The sequence below is a fragment of the Malassezia globosa genome, assembly GCF_000181695.2.
Source record: "Malassezia globosa CBS 7966 chromosome Unknown mgl_sf_9.1, whole genome shotgun sequence".
In the NCBI taxonomy this organism is placed as follows: Eukaryota; Fungi; Basidiomycota; class Malasseziomycetes; order Malasseziales; family Malasseziaceae; genus Malassezia; species Malassezia globosa.
Window position 1 is genome coordinate 225469 of NW_001849862.1, and position 19217 is coordinate 244685.

Below are 19217 nucleotides of genomic sequence, written 5' to 3' on the forward strand. Positions count from 1 at the left end.
GTAACTCAAGGAAATTCGGCTAGTTTTGATAGCAAAAAAATGCAAGATGTTCAAGGCTATGACTGGGGACGGCTAGTTGGACCACATTGTAATGCGCTCGTATCTCTCGTTCGCCCACGACGTCAACCATGCAGCTCCTGAGCAAATTCGAGAGCCACGACCGAGGCTCGGTTGTTATGACGCGCCCAATCAGAAGTGTTGAGGGTAAATTTTTTGGGTACGCGGGTCGGACAGCGAAAATAGAAAAAAAAATGCAACACAACTTACGTTTGCTGTTCTAGCGTTGTCGTCATGGGGGGCAAGAAAGTATGTGCACAATGGTATTAAGAACGCCCAAAACTTACTCATAAAGCATACGTCGAAAACACTCATCCAAAAAGATGCGATGCATCCCAATTCTCGACATGCGTATCAGAAAGCACGCGTCATGCTACGTCAGCGACGTCTATCAGAGGCCAAGTTAGCTCGACAGCGGCAGCGGTCAGCGAAGGGCACGTATTCTTTTATGCTATCAGACCATTCTAACAAATACAGTGGACCGAATTATGGCATTTGTTCTCTTGCTGTCAGAAGATAAGACACACCTACCAGATCTGTATTCATTCCACGACTTTATGACGACCTTCTTTCTTGCACGACATGACCAAGAACTTGCAGCACTGCAAAAAGAGCATCGTCCCGGACGTGCCAAAAGCAAGCGTCTAGCGGAATTGGAAAACTTGATAGCCTCAGAGAAGCGCGAATATCATGATGGGATAGATGTGCCGGATCTGTGTGATGAAATCAATGTTGGTCTCCTACGCCAGTGGGAGGGCGATCCGCAAGCTTTGCCACTCTTCCGATTTGTTCGAATTAGTGGACAGTATCGTGATACGTGCCGCGTTATACAGCATGGGACTCACAAGCTCCTGCAAAATGATAAAGGCAAATCCAGTAACGATGAAAGTCATTAATTGCGCGCTAGTATCGAAACTGGCGACGGTGCATCGTCACATACACGAATTACGACTTTGCCTCCGGAGCGTTTCTCAGCATCTGCAAGAAGTGTGAGGCCTTTTTCTGTCTCTTCTAGTCCATTAAGAACAGTATCAATGACCGGCACAATCTTGTGGTGCTCGAGAAAACGGATGCTTTGTGCAAACTCATACGCGGACCCAAGAGTCGTTCCTTGTAGGTCGACATTCTTAAGCACCTCGCGCATGGTAAATGCAACTTTCGGTACAGCGGTCATTCCAAATACCACGACGCGGCCGCCGTCGCGTAGTCCGGCGCGGATAGCCTGACCGGCGATATCGCCGCCCGCTGAATCGATCACAGCATCGAGATATGGCCGCGTTGTTGGAAGGCTTTTACGGAGTTTATCGGGCCAAGCCTCGTCTTTGTATAGCAGGCCTTTGCACGCATGCAATGTTTTTGCATTCCGAAGTTTGGCGTCTGATCCTCCCGTCACAAATACATTTGCGCCGGCTGCGACGGCCATTTGCAACGCAAGCATGGCAACGCCCCCGCCAATGCCGGTAATCAACACATTATGGCCTGCTTGGACGTGTCCTTTGGTGAATAGAGCTCGGTAGGCCGTCACTGCGGCACACGGAAGCGATGCACTTTGCACGGCTGTGAGATGAGAGGGAGCGCGAACCAGTTGTGTCCTATCAACCGCGATGTACTCACAGAATGTGCCCGTGCCGCATACTTGTCGTGTCGCGCCCAGGATACCGAAACCGTGCCCGCCGAACTCGTTCGTTGCAATGTCAGCTGGCGCATTCGGCAAAGCAGCTTCTGGTCCTGCTTCGTCGCGAAGCCAGCCGCGGGACGGAACGAGTAAGTACAGGTCTTCAGACAGTGGCTGGAGTGTGCTTGGATCGACGATGATGCCACACCCATCACAACCCAATGTAGAGTTCTCGAATACAAGTCCTGGGTAAAGGCCGAGGGCAGACCAATGATCGCGTCTGTTCATTCCTGCAGCAAGGATCTTTAGGAGGACCATATTGTCTCTGAATATCGACGGAAGACTTACATGACGAACAGCGATGACATGACGCTCGCCTTTTTTCGCGCCGTGAGGAGGAATTTCAAGCTGTACCGCACGCATGTACCTGTTTTGTTAATTGGTATATTCAATATTTCTTGAAGCACCCTCACTTGCTGCACTTGGGGCGGCTGGCTAATTTTGACAGCCCAGCCACCCCACTAAGGTAAATTTTTGTCCGTGCACGAAATATTCACAGTTCTGGCCCTTGCCACTGCTATGTCTGTGCTAGTGAAGGGGCGCGCAGACAAATTGAGTCGCACGTGGAGTAAAACGAGCAAAAGAGGTTAAGGGCGAGCGTTAGTGAAACAAGAGTGGGGGAATTGGCCAGAGGTGAGTGGCTGTGTTTATTGATGTGTAGGCAGCTGTGACAAAAGAATTGTTGTGGCCTAGATGCGTATACCAAGCACAGTCGTTGATCGACCTCCATCGTCATCACCATGAAACGGCGAGGAACACAGTTTTGTTGCTGTGTACGTAGTGTATACATGACGCTGGGTATCGAACTAACACCCTCATAGGCATTTCCCCTTGTCAAATTTGGCGCATATATGCTCGTGATTGAGACGGCGTTCGTTGCGCTGTGCTTGGGTATTCTTGCACTTGCGCCACCGCCCATCGTTGGTGGTATGGGAGCCATTCCATCATGGGGGAAGTATGTGATTGCTGTCATTGCTTTTGTGTTGGCTGCATGGCAGATTCTTGGTCTCATTTCCGTGATATCCGATTGGCCGTGGCTTTACAGACTATACTCGCGAATCAACTTTCTCGCAACGATTGTGCTTCTGTGTTTCACAATTGCATTCACTGTAACAGCAGCGGCAAAGCATAACGATACAGTGAACGAATGCATGGACAAATTCGAGGGTCCGCTAGCGCAAGATGCCATGGGGGTCCAAGCTATCCAGAGCCGTTTGGACCAAGGTCGCCATGACCTGTGTAACTATCTCAGTTGGGCCGATGTTGGCCTGATGGGTGGCCTGGTCGTTGTCGTTGGACTGACGCAACTGTACATGTGCTACATGCAGGGCCAGTATGGGAAGCGCCAGCGTGCTGCGCAGAAAGAGTCCCTTTCGCAACCCGACGCGGCTGCATACCCAATGCGAAATGCGAGCATGTGGAATGAAGCGAATCGATACAAACCTGTGATGACGCATGAGAATATAACACGCAATGAGCCGCTATATAATACTTATTCACAAACTCATTGACCTGGCGCATTCGCATTGCTGACACAAAGGTCATCAGACCGACGTGTATATGCAACACAACCTGAAGAAAACCGGAAGCTGGAGAGAGGAATGAGTGACACATGAAGATGTATATAGATCCATGTGTGTGTATCTGTAGACGTAAGCAAAGTAGATCTTTCTATTCCTATTGTACATTCGAGTCTTCCTCTATGACCTCCTCGTTCACATCAGCTTTTGTCTCAGTGCGTGGCGTAATGACCGGCGGTGGCCCACTAAGGTCGACACCTGCCGCCTGTCCATATGCATTTAGGTCGACGGCCGTCCGGCGTTGGAACGCATCATCCAAACGCTGTGGATTCTGGCGAGACTCTCTTGTCCACTTAGCCTTGATCTCACGACGTGTGCGCCGAGGAAATAGACGAGTGATCATTTCGAAGTCTGTGCCCCATTGGGAAATGGCATGAAAGAACCGCTCTGTCTCTTCACCCGTCCAGCGTTGTGTTCGTCGCTGTTTCCCTCGTGTTGCGCTGTTGATGAACTGATCACTTTCGCGCTCGTCGATGACCTCCCAGTTCCGCTGCTCTCGCTCTTGCTGTTCGTCATCACGGTAGTTTGCAAACAAAGATTGCTCATCCAGCACAATCTTACCATCCACAATACGTGTTTGTACAGCAAATCGATTTTCTCCAAACTGTGGCTCGACGTCGGGCGCTGGCGTTTCGCGTGGTGTGTCGGAAGGTGTTGGTGTCTCCGATGATTTCATGGACTCGTTTCCGTGGGTTTGGCCCTCCGCTGACTGAGACATGGTCCTCTCTCCGTCTTGGATCTGCTGCTGTCCCAACGCCTCATCACGTCGCTTTTTGAGCTGTCGGGCCCGGATACGCTCAAGTTCAAAGGTTCGACTGCTTGCACGGCCACTCCGCCAGTTTGTTACTGCGATCGACTCCATACGTGTGGTGCCGATATCAACACGCATGGGCGGCAAATCAGCATCCATGGACATTGTGCCAGATTCATCTTGTGCGCATTGACGCTGATATTCTGCCTCGTCATCGGATATACTATTGTTTGTTCGTTTCCGAGGACCACGAATGCGTGTTTGAGTCGTTGAAGCAGTTGATTCTAGCGTCGTTCCAGGTGCGCCGTAATCAGCACGAACTGCCGGGTCTAAACACTGCCAAGCCTCAGCTGCTTTCTCAGCAATAGCACTCGGGTCAGAGTCCACGTCCATTTGAAGAATGCGCAGTGGATCTGCCTGAGCAGCATGCAGAAACCGCTCATATGGTGATAGAGTCGACGCACCACGATTTAACGCTCGCTTAGAACTTTCAGAAGGCGATGAATCACGAACCTGCCTTCTTGGTTGTATTGGGACGCGTATCTTAGGGGGCTGTGATGAAAATGCATAGCTGCGCGCAGTACCTGAGGAGGGGATGCCAGATGATGTTGATGGCGCTGACTGTGATGATGGCTGCTGGACCTGCGTCGGTGTTCGCGTTGAAATAGACTGAATGTTGCTGGAACTGCCAGCCCCACTGTTTGATCCAGACGCTATTGTGCCGGCGGTTTCTCTTCGCTGACCAGGTAAAATACGCATCGACGATGCGCTTCGTGACGGGGTATCGATACGTGTGCGTGACGGCACATTAATTGGCGCAGGTCGAGGCGCTGCTGAATCGTTTGCCTTCTCAGTCTGCGATGAGCGCTTTCCAATGGCTACAGCAGGTCTGAATCGCTGCGTTCCCTTTTCAATGCGTGACATGAGTCATGTAGGGTGGATGCTTGGATGGAACACTTGAGCAGTGAATTTGTACGGTGGCTCACACTGACAGATAGGAACTTGTGGAGATAGAGCGCGTCGCTTGTCCGGATACACATTGGACCGACATCCATCTCCTGACATAAGCAAGAGGTGGATGTCTCCACCTCAATCACGCACATGTGTGGATTCAGGGGTCGACAGCCTGTTCTATGTGCACGTCCAGGACAGCGAGTGTGTCATGAGCCATGCCTGATGAGCGACTGCAGCAGTATCTAGAGACGCGCTATGGATCAGGAGGTCATACCACGAGGAACAAAAATAATGAAGATGGAGGATCGCGAAAAAAGAAAGTCTCGAATCGAAGGCATCTTCACGCCACGCTCAGTCAGAATGACATGGTGATTCGTGATGAAGAGAACGTGTGGTTTGGTCAAGACAATGATCATCAAATTGATGAAGAAGTAAATGCGTTGTACAAAAAAAAAGCTTCAGCTAACGAGTCATTGCGTGTGCCCCAACTGCAAAAAAGCACTGCGACGCAGTCATCTGGATGGACAGCGGTGCGCCCGCCTTCAACCGAAACTAGCAACATGTCACCTAAGGAAAGAGTCCTGGATGTTGACCCAAATTCATCTTCGTACATTTACCCCGATATCAATTCTCAATCGATGTCAGATGCAATAGCGAGCGATGACCGAGCGACCGTTCAGTCGAGTGTTTCTGAAGCGCGACCTCAAGCTGGTCTTATGTCGCGTGAGCAGCTGCGAGCACAGCGAGAGGCACGGAAAGCTGCCGAGAAAGCGGCTGTGGAGTTGCAGGGCGGCGTGACTGAACAGCCTATTGCCTCCGATCCACAAGAGACTGTGTATCGGGATGCTCTTGGCCGTCGCATCAATCCTGCAGAGGAAGAAGCTCAATGGCGAGCAGAGGAGGACTCGCGCAAAAGAAAAGCCGCGGAGCGCGCTCAATGGAATCGTGGTCTCGTACAGCGTCGACAGGAAGCCGAGCAGCGGGCCGATCTTGCGCAGATCAGCACGGAGCGAGTTGCAAGGTACGTGTGCTGGCAGATAAGACAGTCAGTATACATGCATATGAGTTAGAATCTTGATGCATACATGTAACTGGTGCTCCAGCATCCTGCATTTTCTTCGAATCTTGCTAACTCTCTTTAGGTACGCAGATGACGCACGCTGGAATGCATCTCGGCGTGAGCAAATGCACTGGGACGATCCTGCGCGTGTATTTCTCACGCGGCGCCGCTCAGGACGCCGCATCATCCGTCCAGAATATGAGGGACCAGTGCCTCCGCCCAACCGCTATGGAATCCGACCTGGCTTTCGTTGGGATGGCGTTGATCGAAGCAATGGCTTTGAACGCAAGTTCCTTATGTCGATCAACCAAGCACAACGTTCTAAAGCTGAACATCATGGTACGTATGGCTATGCACAGGCTATATGCTCACTGTCCATGTAGCATGGTCCATGGAGGATATGTAGATCATTTTCGTTACCCTGCCCCCTTTGTGCTCTTTTTGTAGGTGCATCCCTGTCGAAAATTTCGCGTCCAGCTGCACTGCAACCTTTGACATTGTGGTGGTCATTAAGTGGAGATGTTAGTCGCGTGAGTGAGGATGTGTTTTGCTTCTTTCCTCTGTAACACTCTCTGCCTCTCTCCACTTCCGTGGTTGGCCCATTCTGTGGTTGTGGGACAAACGCACGCACAGAACTTTTTCTTGGAATTGACGGCGAGACGCAACTCGTCCCGACCCATATAGTCGGTGGTTCAACTTGCTGTTTGTTCCGCACAATTGGAAAGGATTGTACCAAGTACAAACGTGCTGGTTGCTACTGTGTAAATTTTCTGCAGTGACGGCATGTCGACGATACCATCTTCCATTCCACTTGTCTCGCCCTTAGCTACACGTGTTCTAGAACTCCATGGTTTCTCCCCTGCCATCCGCACTCGCGACTTGCACATGGTTCTAGAGCCCTGGAGCTATGGAGACCCGCCTGCCTATCGCATCAAGTGGCAAGACGATGCCACGGCTTATATTCTTTTCCAAGATGCGAGCGTGGCTAAACAAGTGTACTTATCGCTACTATGTGCACCGCCCGACGTGCTTCGGGTAGACTTTAATGGCACTGAACTGTATGATACATCACGGAAAACATGTGGGCGCATGTTTGGCGTAAAGTATGCCCAGATTCGTCCATTTCATGGACCTGAAGCGCAGGCTCTGCTATCGAATGCAAATATGCTCGCAAGCGACTCGACACCACTGCTGTCGCCTTTGCCATGGGCATCTCCTCCCATGGGAAGGGGTACGAGCATGGGCATAGGTGTTGGTGCTGGCGCAAATCCCACATTGGGCAATGCTGGAGCACATGCATTACAAGGGGCAGGTCCCTCAAGAGCGCATCGGCGCATCGCCAGCAGCACGGCGCTCCCTAGTTCGTCTGGAGATGCGCCTGCTTTACGTGTCCCAAGAGACAATTACCGCGGCGCAGGTCGCCGCGCAGTTTCGGCGTCGATATCGGGCGATCTTGGAAATGGAGGTGGAATGACTAGTGGCGTCTTTCATCACCGAAGCATGTCGCGCCAAGCGCGTTCATAAGTATACAGGTGCATAATGCGAGCGGTTACTTGGTATTTGCGTATGGGTATCATGTGCACCGGGCCATGGGCCGGAGAAAACATACTTCGAGCGCGGAAACGCCAAATTTAATCGAGCACAGCCGTTGCTTCCTGTTGTTCTCGGCGCAGCTCCTCCCGGCGCAGAAGTTGCCGCTCGTAACGAGCGACACGACGTTTCAAACTTGGCGCTTCATGAATCGCTGATCGCATGAGCACATGTTGACAGCCCGCCGCAGGGCACCGAACAGAGCCGTGCCGGCCTGGTGCTTGAGCCATGTAAGATGCGAGAGCTTCCCGAGAGTATGCATGCTGACAAGGAGCATGAATGACTGGATCACGAAGAATATCAGCGGTGATAGGACATCGGAACTGCCGAACAGTACCACCCATTACGATTTCGTCGTCATCTTCGTTATCGATAGTGACTCCACGCGCAAGGCCATCAGCGTCATGATCATCATGACGTCTAATGCCTGACACATCCACTTCTTGATCGCCATGCTCAGCCGGCAGCAGATCCACAAGAGGCGGCATAGCACCTTCATGTTCTACTTCCCAGATGCGTGACTTGAATTCAATGTACGCAGGGTGCTTTGAGTATCGTTTGCGCAATGTCTGGGCACGATACGCGTTCATGCGCGTGTGTACACGCTCCTTATAAACACAATCCAGCGACGATGTGGTCTTATTTTTCCGCGCATGAATCAGCAAAAGCACGAGAAAAAGTGCACAGAATTCTGATATACTTACATTGTCAACATGGCCTGATTGGATCAAGGTCTCTAGCTCCTCAAGCACAGCAATCCGCGTCTCGGATTCAGTAACGAGATCAATGAGGTCTCTGGTCATTTGGTCAAGACGATCAACACGCTGCTTGTTTAAGTATACATATGTTCAAGCTCATTGCTCACATACATTGTGTTCAGAAGCGTACTCTTGCAATTCAGCCGCGATGTCAGGAAGTAGTTCCAGCTGCACCCGCAAGCTAACTAGAGATGCGCGATGTTGCGCAATGAGCTGTCGAATACGCGGTGAAAGACCTGCATCGACAGATGACATTAAAAAATGCACGTTGCATACAAGCAAAAGAAAGATTCGAAGAGCCGTTCTTCTGTCCTTCCACGCTCTTTGTGAAATGCAAGTTAACGATGACGCGTCTGTGCCCAACGATCTACACACTCTAAGCGACTTGCGTCGCGATCATTATGCATTAGTCAGCACACGTTCATCAGACTCAAAATGCACGCGCATGCAGGGCTGGAGTTGGTCTAAATATGGACCACCTCCACAATCGCTAGTTTCTGGCTGGTCAAGTGAGCAAGACTGGGGCGGAATACCGGTGGCGGTCCATGCGAGATGAGAACCCTAGGATTAAACCAATAAATTGTGCTTGCACGTGCAAATTGTTGTCTGGCCGGTAGGTCTCGGCAGAGGCGTGTCAAGAGGGAGAGAGGGAAGGGCATACGTCAAGTCCGTCTGCTACGTGAACGAGTGACCAACGCCCTCACGAACATGACGTGCTCATGTACGGCGATCAAGCAGCGCGCTCTGCTGGCGATCATTTCATGTATATCGGTGATTGTTGGCTACTTTATTTGGTTCAAGGCCGTGTCTGAACAGCCCAAGCCCCAGCTGAATGAGTTTGGCCGATTGAACTTGGCACAGGCTCGCAAGGCGTTTGGATTCCCAGACCGTAGCTTGTTGATGTGCCAGGGGCCAAAGTGCTTGCGATTTGAGCGCTTTCTAATGACGCTCGTATTCGTGTTCAAGGACATGGTGGATGGCGATGCAGGTCGTGGCGGTTTCATGCTCGTGCTTTCTATGTTGCTACCAATTGTGCTATTTATGTGTGTTCAGGCTGTGAAACCGGAGACGCACATTTTGCAGCGTGGCTTCATTGTCACACTTGTTATGATGCTAGGCCAGGGAATTTGCATTGGTGCGTCGGTGCCACTTGTGTATGTTCCCCTGTTTGCACTTGTGCGTGGTTTGACTTTGCACAAGACGTATCCGGAGCGGCCGTTCGGACGTTATGCGCCCTCTGTGATTACACCGCTCGTGTCGAGTATAACGATTCTGTCATTGATCACCGTGTTCTTCCCACGCGACCACTGGATGTGGCCCCATGTAAATGTGGTGTTCCAGTTCTCCCCTATGTTACTCCTAGGATTGTCGCTTTATTTGGTCGTTATTGGCCGCCAAAAGTCTGTGACGACAACCAAGATCTCAGAGATGTATGAAAATAACCTCATTTTCTCGATGCTCATGTACTGGGTGGGCCTATACCTATTAAAGCCCACGATCGGCCGGGTCTTCCGCGGCGAGGACACAGGCCTTACAGATGGTCAGAAACTCATTCTCTGGGACTCTATCGGCTTGCTCCTTACAATGATCTTGCTTGTCGCTCTTGATGCCGTTGCCGACTACCAGCTTAAGTTCGAGCAGACTCGCGCGTTGCACAATGGTTCGCTGAAGAAGTGGATTGTCGGCACTATTCGCAGCATCTTTATGGGTCTTCTCTTCGGTCCAGGTGCTGTGTTGGACCTGTACTATGCGGGTCGCGAGGATGTCGTCACTCCGGTGCACTCCTTCATTCCACAGGACATTGACAAGAAGAAGAAACGTACGTAGTGGCGAACATGGGGGAGTCCAAAGTCTACAAGTGTGAACGCTGGTGGAGAGGTAGGTGGCTTGTGCACGTGATGAATCTGCCGTCTTCGTCAGCGATGAGACGTGCCATTTTGGGAACCAGAAAACATTTTTTTTTGGTGCGTCCCTTAACATCGAGTCCGTTCGCCGTCGCCGTCAACTTTGCGTTGCAACAACGCAGAGCGCATCATCCAGCCGAGCCAAAGCTAATCAGTTCCCACACCTGTGTGTGTGATTGGATTCCCATTTTTTGCCTGCGACGGTGAGCGATTGTGTGCCCACGATGAAATACATTGTCGTGAGTGGTGGTGTTATATCCGGCATCGGTAAGGGCGTGATTGCTTCGTCAACAGGTCTGCTACTGCGCACGCTGGGCTTGCGCGTGACCTCGATCAAGATTGATCCTTATATGAATATTGATGCTGGTACCATGGCTCCTACTGAGCATGGCGAGGTGTTTGTGCTGAACGACGGTGGTGAAGTCGACCTGGACCTTGGAAACTACGAACGATACCTGAATGTGACGCTGACGCGCGATAATAATATCACCACAGGCAAGATTTACCGTGAAGTCATCGAGAAGGAGCGTCGTGGTGACTACCTGGGTAAGACGGTGCAGATTGTGCCGCACCTGACGGACGCGATCCAGGATTGGATCGCACGCGTCGCTGCGCTGCCTGTGGACGAGAGTGGTGAGGTGCACTGACGTGTGCATTGTCGAATTGGGAGGAACTGTTGGTGATATTGAGTCAGCACCTTTCGTCGAGGCGCTGCGCCAATTCCAATTCCGCGTTGGGAAGGAAAACTTTGCTTTAATTCATGTGTCGCTCATCCCAGTGATTGGCGGGGAACAGAAGACAAAGCCGACTCAAGCGGCAATTCGCGACCTGCGTGGCTTGGGTCTTGTGCCTGACCTTATCGCAGCGCGATGTGCGGCGCCGCTGGAACGCCATGTTATCAACAAGTTGTCGCTCTTTTGTCAGGTGGGTCCAGACCAAGTGCTGGGCGTACACGACGTGAGCTCGACGTATCATGTGCCGCTCCTGATGGAGGCGCAAGGTATGATCCGCTTCTTTGAGCAACGCCTGCACTTGGATTTGAGGCGAGATGTGCCGTCATCCCGTGTGTCGGATGGAAAGGAGCTGCGGAGACGCTGGAAGGAGCTTACCATGAGCCGCGAGCGCGTCTTTGACACGGTGGAGATTGTGCTTGTCGGCAAGTACACTGCCTTACAAGATTCGTACCTGTCCGTGACCAAGGCACTAGAACATGCGTCGATGCAATGCCAGCGCAGGCTGTTGATCAAATGGGTCGAGTCTGGTGATTTGGAATCCCACACCGAGCATGAAGATCCGGTCAAGTACCATCAGGCCTGGCAGCATCTGTGCTCGTCCCAAGGCATCATTGTGCCAGGTGGCTTCGGTCTCCGCGGCACAGAGGGCATGATTCTGGCTGTGCGCTGGGCACGCGAGAAGAATGTGCCATTCTTAGGTATTTGCCTAGGATTCCAGTTGGCTGTGGTCGAGTTTGCTCGTCACGTCTGCGGCCGCAAGCATGCGCATTCCGCTGAGCTTCACCCTGAATGCAAAGACCCTGTGATTGTGTATATGCCTGAGATTAGTCGCACTCACATGGGTGGTACGATGCGTTTGGGTCTGCGACCAACTCTGCTTTCCGATGCTTCTGCGTCATGGAGCAAGATCCGCCGGTTGTATGGCGGCCAGTCGATTGTCTGGGAGCGCCACCGTCATCGTTACGAAGTGAATCCTGAAGTTGTGGAGGCAATCGAGGCGGGTACATGCAGCTCAGGTGCACGCCTCTCGTTTATTGGCAAGAATGAGCAAGGAAATCGCATGCAGATGGCGGAGCTACAGGGTCATCCATACTTTGTCGGCATGCAAGCCCATCCGGAGCTGGCGTCGCGCCCGCTGAATCCATCGCCGCCATTCCTTGGTCTCGTTGCCGCGGCTGCTGGCATTCTTGACGAGCAAATGAAGCACCAGATGCATGGCTACAAGCCGCCCCACCCTAGTTCAGCGATGGTATTGGAGTCGCAATCAGATCAGCTGGCAGAACAAGCCACTGTTGCAGAAGCTGGCCAGTCAGGCACAAGCCAACAAACCAAGTAGGCGGGCAGAAAAGCCCAGGTGAAGGGGCCCAGAAGGCCTCTTTATGTAGCAAGCAACGAACCATAGTCCCAACGGTACGCGTTAAGCAGGCATTGCCGGAAGGAGGAGGCGTGGCTGCTACTTGCCACAAAGTGGAGGGTGCATGCTTTATATATCTTGGATGTTGCGTCCGTTCGCACTTTGCCCATGTACGATGAGGTGCTGCGGTGCATGCAAGCGGTGGCGCTGATGCTCCCATGCATAGGCTGTTTTTTAGATGCACCATTTGGAAAGTTTGGACTTCCGAGTGCGTGGAATGTAAATGGAAATGTGGGATGGATGTTGATGGAAAGTGTTGCGCCCTTAGCTGTCTGTGTTAGTTTCTATGGACAGGTACAAGCTGTAATACACGCATGGGCTCGTATCATGTTGTGGCTCTTTGTGGCACACTATGTGAATCGTGCATGGATCCAGCCATGGATGAATCCGCCACGCACGCCCCTTCACATCTCAGTGATTTTGAGCGCGATGGCCTTCAATGCCGCGAACGGGTACCTGATAGGCACATGGCTCGCACGCGGCGGTCCCATCCAGCACGTAAGCGCGTGGATATATGTTGGTCTGATGGCTTTCGCACTGGGCTTTGTAGGCAATGTGTACCATGATACACTTTTACGCCGGCTTCGTACGTCGCCCCCACGGACCAAAGAAGAGTTGCTTCGCACGCCGTCTAGTACGTATCGAGTACCACATGGAGGCCTGTTTCATTGGATCAGCTACCCGAATTATACCTGTGAATGTACGTATATGTGTGCATGATACTGATGCCGAAGGGGTTGAATGGATCGGCTTTGCATCTATGTGTATATTGGCTGTACCACATGAGCGTGCACCGATCTTGTCGCATCCGCCGGCTCTCTTTGTGGCGCTCGAATTGGGCGCTATGATGCCGCGTGCCATTCGTGGCCACGCATGGTACAAGCGCCGGTTTCGAACGTATCCAAAAGATCGTCTTGCTGTAATTCCTTTTATAGTGTGATGAAGCATGGTGTCAGGACACACATATACACATACACACACACACCTGTGCCGAGAGTGTGCAAAGGGCCTATCTGTGCGTGCCTCCACCTGTGATGAAGTCGAACAGACCGGACTTGGAACACCTGTTCCTGCAAGCTCCTTCGCCCCGTTTGCTTCACGTGCCGGTCGGCCGGAGGTGTGTCGCAGCCAGTCGGATCGGCCCGTTGTGCTCGCGCGCGCTTTTTGCACATTCGAACTAGACGCGCGGCCTTTGTCCACCCTCCACTGTTCTTGATATGGTACGTAAGGGCTGTGATGAGACACCACCAAGCGATGCGTTGAGCTTACACGAGTCGGCAGTCTGAGCTGCGATACTGGGGAAATCCACAACTTGAGCACTGTACGTATAAAATGATACGTTTTCTTACTCAGTGCATGCACGGTACACCGGCACGATTCATCCAGATACAACGAAACAGTAAGTTGAGGTAGCTCAGCCTTGCTTTGTCTCGATGAGCTAACGAGTCAGTGAGTGGGCGACCCACCAACACCGAGACACAGCTGCGGCCATCGTGGCAAATGGTGCGCTTCTCACGTACAATTCGATCGCTGATGGCGAGTCGCGTGCGCGGACCAAGTTCCGTGTGTGTGAGCGAATGATCCAACCGTGTGGTCCACCACCCAAGCAGCAGGAGATGATCTAAGATGGGAAAACGAAAGATTTTTGGCAAAAGTCCATCGCGGTGTAACAGGCATGAATCGTCATCATATACACATCTATGAAGGGAGTGAAGAAGAAGTAGTAGAAGAAGAAGAAGGTGGTGGTGGTGGAGAGAATGGAGTGGAAGAGGAAGGCGCAACGGTGGCACTACGGGTGTCTTCTTTTTTGCGTCGCTTTGGATCTGACTCACGCTTGGCAGCGCGCTTGCGCGGTTTGGCAGGTGCTTTACGTGGAGCTTCCTCCGACTCTTCTTTCGGTGGCGGTGGCTTAGCCCCGAAGAAGTCATCTTCGTCATCATCGAGCGACCAATTAACGCCCTGTGGCTCGTCTGCCTTGTTGCCGTTGCCATCTGCACTGGAAGCCGTAGCTTCTTTGGCATTCTTGTTTTGGCGTCGGCGCGCATGCATAGCACGGGCGTTTTCGGCTTTGCCCTGTGCAAGCTGCGCCTCGTCTGCTTGCTTCCGCCGCAGCATCGAGTCAGCGAGCTCGTCGTCGTCGAGGAGAAGCGACACGATTTCCTGTGGCTTCGCCATGCCTGATTCAGAGTACGCTTTGTTGCCAACCACAATATCTTGTACCTCTTTCTTGTTGCGTGCAAGCTTGACGATTCGTTCATCGATAGTGCCTTTCGTGATAAGACGGTACACGGTGACTTGCTTTGTCTGGCCCAGACGGTGAGCACGGTCCATAGCCTGGGAATCATTCGATGGATTCCAATCGTGGTCGTAGAAAATAACGGTATCAGCCGCCGTCAAATTAATACCGAGACCGCCTGCTCGTGTCGACAGGAGGAAGACGAACAATTCAGGCCGGGTCTGCCAGTCTGTGACCATATCACGACGATCCGAGATCTTGGATGCACCGTCTAACCGCAAGTACTTATACTGCCGGTGGATCAGATACTCTTCCATCAAGTCAATCATGCGAGTCATCTGGAAGTAGATGAGGACTCGGTGGCCGCCAGCCTTAAGCTCGCGCAGCAGGGTATCCAGCCTAGCCAGCTTGCTCGAGTCCACAATGAGCTTGTCCATTCTCGGCACCTGCATCGACGGTCCCCATAGCTGAACGGGCGGGGTCGTCGACACCAAGCCTGTAGGCGGCACGCCAGGCAGGCGGGCTTCCAGCCTGTTAACTTCGTCGATGTCCTCACGCGCATGCGGCGGCAAGCCAAACAGCGTCTGCTCGAGGGCCACGTCGGACTGCCAGCGTTCCTGACGCTCGCAGAATGGCCGGTTGTTCGCGTACAGCTGCGGTGGTGGTGCCACAGCCGCAGGGATGGCAGCACGAGTGAGTGTGGCGACTCGCTCGTCCATGACTCGCTCTACGACTTGGCCAAGCGGCACCAAGCCATATGTCGGCTCCTCCGATGACCACGGCATGCGGTTGCGAACGATACCTCGTGGCAGCTGTGTATGCTGGAGCACAGGACGGTCCTGTGCCCATTGCCGCTGCGTGGCTGCATTGGTTACGAGTCGTGTGAGCAAAGGCGCGTGGAACGCAGCCTCGGCATCACTCGCTGTCATGTTCAGCAATGCGAGGAAATCAAAGGTGCGAGGGCTGTTGTTGTTCTTGTACAAGGTGTCATGGATGTGCGGCTTTTGCCAGATGTTGAGCAGATGATCCAGGTAACGGGTGTCGAATCCGACACGGTTGCCAGGCGTCGGCACATGCTGAATCGTGTCATGCACAAGCAAACGTGGGAGTTGCATGTCGAGCAAAGAGTGAGCGGCATTGCAGCACAAGCCCATTTCGTTGTCGCGCAAAGGTGCAGCCGAGGCTGAGTAGCGTGATACGGCGAGCGGCGCGCGCACATCAGCACGTTCAAACAGCTCGGGGTGATTGCACACCTTGCGGAACTGCATTACGAGGTTCATAAGACTCTTGAGTCCGCTCTCGTCATTGGCATTCGCCTTGTCGACAAGCTCTGCGACACTGACGTGCGAGCGTAGGCTCTGGTACAGGAGCTTTTGTCGCGCTGACAAGTCACAGTACACGTCGACCTCAATCTTCTCGCCCAGCTCGTTCTGTACGTGTTTCTTTACCCGTCGGAGCATGAAGGGCTTCAGGATCATGTGCAAACGACGGAGCTGGTGCTCGTTGAGTGTGCCTTTGTTCTCTGCATGATTCTCAATGTCTTTGGAGAACCATTCACTAAATTCGTCGTGCGAATCGAACAGGCTGGGCATGATAAAGTGCAAAAGCGCCCAGAGTTCCTGCATCGAGTTTTGCACCGGCGTACCGGTCAGGAGCAAACGATTCCGGCAGTGGAAGCCCAGGAGCGTCTTCCATCGGTTCGATGAGCTTGACTTGATGGCTTGTGCCTCGTCCAGCACCATGTACTGCCACTTGACGCGCTGGAAGTACTTTTCGTCACTGACCACGAGCTGGTACGATGTCACAAGCACATGGAACGGAGCATCACGATCGTACGAAATCTGCTTCCGGTTCCAGAATTTGCGCAGGATCGCCCGGTCTTTCACGTTGCCCCAATATGGCAGTGCTTTCAGCGCAGGCACAAACTTGGTGATTTCCTGCTGCCAGTTGTGCAGTGTCGAGGCAGGTGCAATGACCAAGAAGGGACCCCAGATATCGTGCACCTCCGCCAGATATGCCATGAGCGAGATACTTTGCACCGTCTTTCCCAGACCCATCTCGTCGGCCAAGATGCCATTGATGCCTTGCTCATACAGATTTGCAAGCCACGAAAGACCCTTGAGTTGATACGGCTTCAGCGTGCACGTAAGCATCTTGGGCTGTTGCACCTCGGTGATGCCCATGGATGTCGGGTTCACAAAGTCCAAATCGTCGGCGGAAAATGGCTGCGGCGCGGCAGCGGATTCGCGTGCCTCCTCGGCTGCCAAGGCCTGTTGCTGCTTCCGCTCCAAGGCAACGGCCGCGTCGAAGGCTTGCGCCTTGTCGCGCGCGGCGCGCACAGCCTCTGTCGCATTGCGTGCCGCGTGCGCACGAAGGTTCGACTCATCGTCGTCATCAAAGTCAATGTCCTCCAGATTGACATCAGTGTTCGCGGCTGACGCAGCGGCAGCATCACTGCCAGGCGCTGTGCTTGTGTGGCTGTCAGCAGATGGGGCTTGGACGTTGGAACCTGCGCTTGCGCCTGGTGTCGAGGTATCGGCAGCCGTGTCCTCCGACTCTTCCGCCTCAGCGGTCTTGAGCTTATTGCCGACAAAGTGACTGTACAGCTCCGTTTGCGTGATAAGGAAGTTGAGTTTGCGGGCCTGGCGCTTGGCCTCGCGCATTTCCTCTTCTTTGCGTGCCTTTTCCAGCGCTTCTTTTTCGGCCTTTTTGCGCAGATCGCGCTCTTCGCGCTCGTTGCGCTTCCAATACAACAAAAGCTCACGCATCACCTTGCGTGCACGCAGTTGGATATCCTTCGTCGACTTGTTGTTCCGTGCCGCACCGCGACGAGCTTCTCGCTGCACCACAGACGACAAGCGGCGCCAATACAGGGCCTTGTTGGCCGCGCTGGCCACAACTGTCCGATACACTTTCGGAATGTCGCGCTTGGCAATGGTCGTCCAAACACGATCGTGTGCCTCGCTTAGCAAAGCGGCACGGCGTGCGCCGATGGGAATGATATCACGCACCGCGCCAGAGGTCGGGTCAATGAGCTCGGGAATAGGCTCCGACTCCGGCAGCTCAGGTGCTGCATGCTCGTCATCTGCGAGCCCGACGTCGGCAGCAAGCTCTTCGAGGTAGTCAGACCGATCAGCTGGCGCCTCTGTCGGCTTAGCAGCCGGTCGATCGGCCAGTGTATCGAGCAGTTCCATATCGATATCTTCTTCCTGCTTCTCATCTGAAGCACTTCGTTGGGCTCGTGTGCGTGCTTGTGCATTTACGAGGCGTCTTTCGTATGCATTGCAAAGCCGCTTAGTCGTGTACTGCTGTGTCTGGCGCATCCACAACGAGAATGCATCGACCATGTGCGCTTCATGCGCAGTTCGTTGTTGCTTGTACGCAGCAAGCTCATCTGTCCACAATGGGACATTTTCATCTGCCGACAGGTCGCTATCCCAAGCAAGGGCGTCGTCGAATCGGCGTGCCGAGCTTGGCGTTCGAGGCGTACGCGACGAAGACGCTGTGTGGGAGCGTCTAGACGCTCGCGGATGGGACGCCCGGCGACGTGACGAGCGCGATGTCTTCGACACGTCTTCTACATCGTGAGCGGATGGTTTAGCATGCTGCAGACGCGGTGAGGATGGCAGCGATAGCGACGGCGATGGCGATGGCGATGGCGATGGCGATGGCGATGGTGATGGTGATGGTGATGGTGATGGCGATGGTGATGGCGATGAAGCAGCAGCAGAATTAGACGCCTCCGATCCAGATAATGATCCAACAGAAGACTCATAGGCCGACGTGGATTTGACAAGAGGTGCCTGGATGACCGAATCGTGCGTAGATGACGAGGGTGGTTCATTCAAGATATTGGATATAGACATAGCAGGACGTCGAGATTGAGCCCATTCAGCATCAGTCCAGTCTTCGGAAGGTGAAGCAATAGGCGACTTCGGCGTGAGTGATGTGTATTCCTTCGCTTGAGAACGTACTGATTCCGCTGCATACGGAGGCGAGAACGCGTCACCCGACATGACTCGCACTGACTCGGCTGGCGGCGCTTGAGCGGAGCGCAAGTCCATATCGATGGTGACGACGCGATGCACGAGACTGGATGGGGAAGAGCGTCCCTTTTTTTTTTTCCTCAACTCCCGTGCAAGGACGGATGGAATGGATGCGTGAATGGGAGCGGTCACACGCTCGTTCGTTGGCTAACGGCGGCAGCGGCCCGGGAGGACGGGGGTTGTTTTAAAAACGCAGCTCAGATTTTCCTCCGCACAGTGCCCCTGGCCGCGGCCCAACCATGAAGAGCACACATCACGCCCCCTCGACCTTCCCTGCCACTCGTTTTTTTTTCCCACCCAGTCGCCGACCACTTTGCTCGTACACAGCACTCTGACCACACACGTTCTTTTCCAACGCATGTCTCGAGGCACCTGATCTGAAAGACCTTGTAGGCACGGTTGTGTTACACAGTGTGCTTAGTCATCGATGGAGAAACGACGTTGAGACCTTGCTCGTT

At 53.1% G+C, this 19217-nt stretch overlaps 12 protein-coding genes across 12 annotated transcripts; 8 read left to right on the forward strand and 4 right to left on the reverse strand.

Annotated features, from left to right (window-relative positions):
* Positions 1-385: 385 nt before the first annotated feature.
* Positions 386-953, forward strand: MGL_3442 (uncharacterized protein; the record flags this gene model as incomplete). The annotated part of the gene is made up of 2 exons (XM_001729355.1): positions 386-491; positions 535-953. The coding sequence occupies 2 exons, from the start codon at positions 386-388 to the stop codon at positions 951-953; spliced, it is 525 nt and encodes a 174-aa protein (XP_001729407.1).
* Positions 950-2095, reverse strand: MGL_3443 (uncharacterized protein; the record flags this gene model as incomplete). Its single annotated transcript, XM_001729356.1, has 1 exon — positions 950-2095. The coding sequence occupies one exon, from the start codon at positions 2093-2095 to the stop codon at positions 950-952; it is 1146 nt and encodes a 381-aa protein (XP_001729408.1).
* Positions 2096-2583: 488 nt separating this feature from the next.
* MGL_3444 (uncharacterized protein) lies at positions 2584-3243 on the forward strand (the record flags this gene model as incomplete). Its single annotated transcript, XM_001729357.1, has 1 exon — positions 2584-3243. One exon carries the CDS (start codon positions 2584-2586, stop codon positions 3241-3243), a length of 660 nt encoding a protein of 219 aa, XP_001729409.1.
* Positions 3244-3409: 166 nt separating this feature from the next.
* On the reverse strand, positions 3410-4987 carry MGL_3445 (uncharacterized protein; the record flags this gene model as incomplete). The annotated part of the gene is made up of 1 exon (XM_001729358.1): positions 3410-4987. One exon carries the CDS (start codon positions 4985-4987, stop codon positions 3410-3412), a length of 1578 nt encoding a protein of 525 aa, XP_001729410.1.
* A 395-nt stretch (positions 4988-5382) lies between these two features.
* Positions 5383-6460, forward strand: MGL_3446 (uncharacterized protein; the record flags this gene model as incomplete). Its single annotated transcript, XM_001729359.1, has 2 exons — positions 5383-6038; positions 6160-6460. 2 exons carry the CDS (start codon positions 5383-5385, stop codon positions 6458-6460), a joined length of 957 nt encoding a protein of 318 aa, XP_001729411.1.
* Positions 6461-6860: 400 nt separating this feature from the next.
* On the forward strand, positions 6861-7601 carry MGL_3447 (uncharacterized protein; the record flags this gene model as incomplete). The annotated part of the gene is made up of 1 exon (XM_001729360.1): positions 6861-7601. The coding sequence occupies one exon, from the start codon at positions 6861-6863 to the stop codon at positions 7599-7601; it is 741 nt and encodes a 246-aa protein (XP_001729412.1).
* Positions 7602-7708: 107 nt separating this feature from the next.
* MGL_3448 (uncharacterized protein) lies at positions 7709-8470 on the reverse strand (the record flags this gene model as incomplete). The annotated part of the gene is made up of 1 exon (XM_001729361.1): positions 7709-8470. One exon carries the CDS (start codon positions 8468-8470, stop codon positions 7709-7711), a length of 762 nt encoding a protein of 253 aa, XP_001729413.1.
* A 663-nt stretch (positions 8471-9133) lies between these two features.
* Positions 9134-10252, forward strand: MGL_3449 (uncharacterized protein; the record flags this gene model as incomplete). The annotated part of the gene is made up of 1 exon (XM_001729362.1): positions 9134-10252. The coding sequence occupies one exon, from the start codon at positions 9134-9136 to the stop codon at positions 10250-10252; it is 1119 nt and encodes a 372-aa protein (XP_001729414.1).
* A 301-nt stretch (positions 10253-10553) lies between these two features.
* MGL_3450 (uncharacterized protein) lies at positions 10554-12399 on the forward strand (the record flags this gene model as incomplete). Its single annotated transcript, XM_001729363.1, has 2 exons — positions 10554-10875; positions 11000-12399. The coding sequence occupies 2 exons, from the start codon at positions 10554-10556 to the stop codon at positions 12397-12399; spliced, it is 1722 nt and encodes a 573-aa protein (XP_001729415.1).
* A 186-nt stretch (positions 12400-12585) lies between these two features.
* MGL_3451 (uncharacterized protein) lies at positions 12586-13417 on the forward strand (the record flags this gene model as incomplete). The annotated part of the gene is made up of 2 exons (XM_001729364.1): positions 12586-13111; positions 13212-13417. The coding sequence occupies 2 exons, from the start codon at positions 12586-12588 to the stop codon at positions 13415-13417; spliced, it is 732 nt and encodes a 243-aa protein (XP_001729416.1).
* Positions 13418-13694: 277 nt separating this feature from the next.
* MGL_3452 (uncharacterized protein) lies at positions 13695-14102 on the forward strand (the record flags this gene model as incomplete). The annotated part of the gene is made up of 4 exons (XM_001729365.1): positions 13695-13697; positions 13759-13798; positions 13831-13876; positions 13928-14102. The coding sequence occupies 4 exons, from the start codon at positions 13695-13697 to the stop codon at positions 14100-14102; spliced, it is 264 nt and encodes an 87-aa protein (XP_001729417.1).
* Positions 14103-14175: 73 nt separating this feature from the next.
* On the reverse strand, positions 14176-18729 carry MGL_3453 (uncharacterized protein; the record flags this gene model as incomplete). The annotated part of the gene is made up of 1 exon (XM_001729366.1): positions 14176-18729. One exon carries the CDS (start codon positions 18727-18729, stop codon positions 14176-14178), a length of 4554 nt encoding a protein of 1517 aa, XP_001729418.1.
* Between the last annotated feature and the right edge of the window lie 488 nt (positions 18730-19217).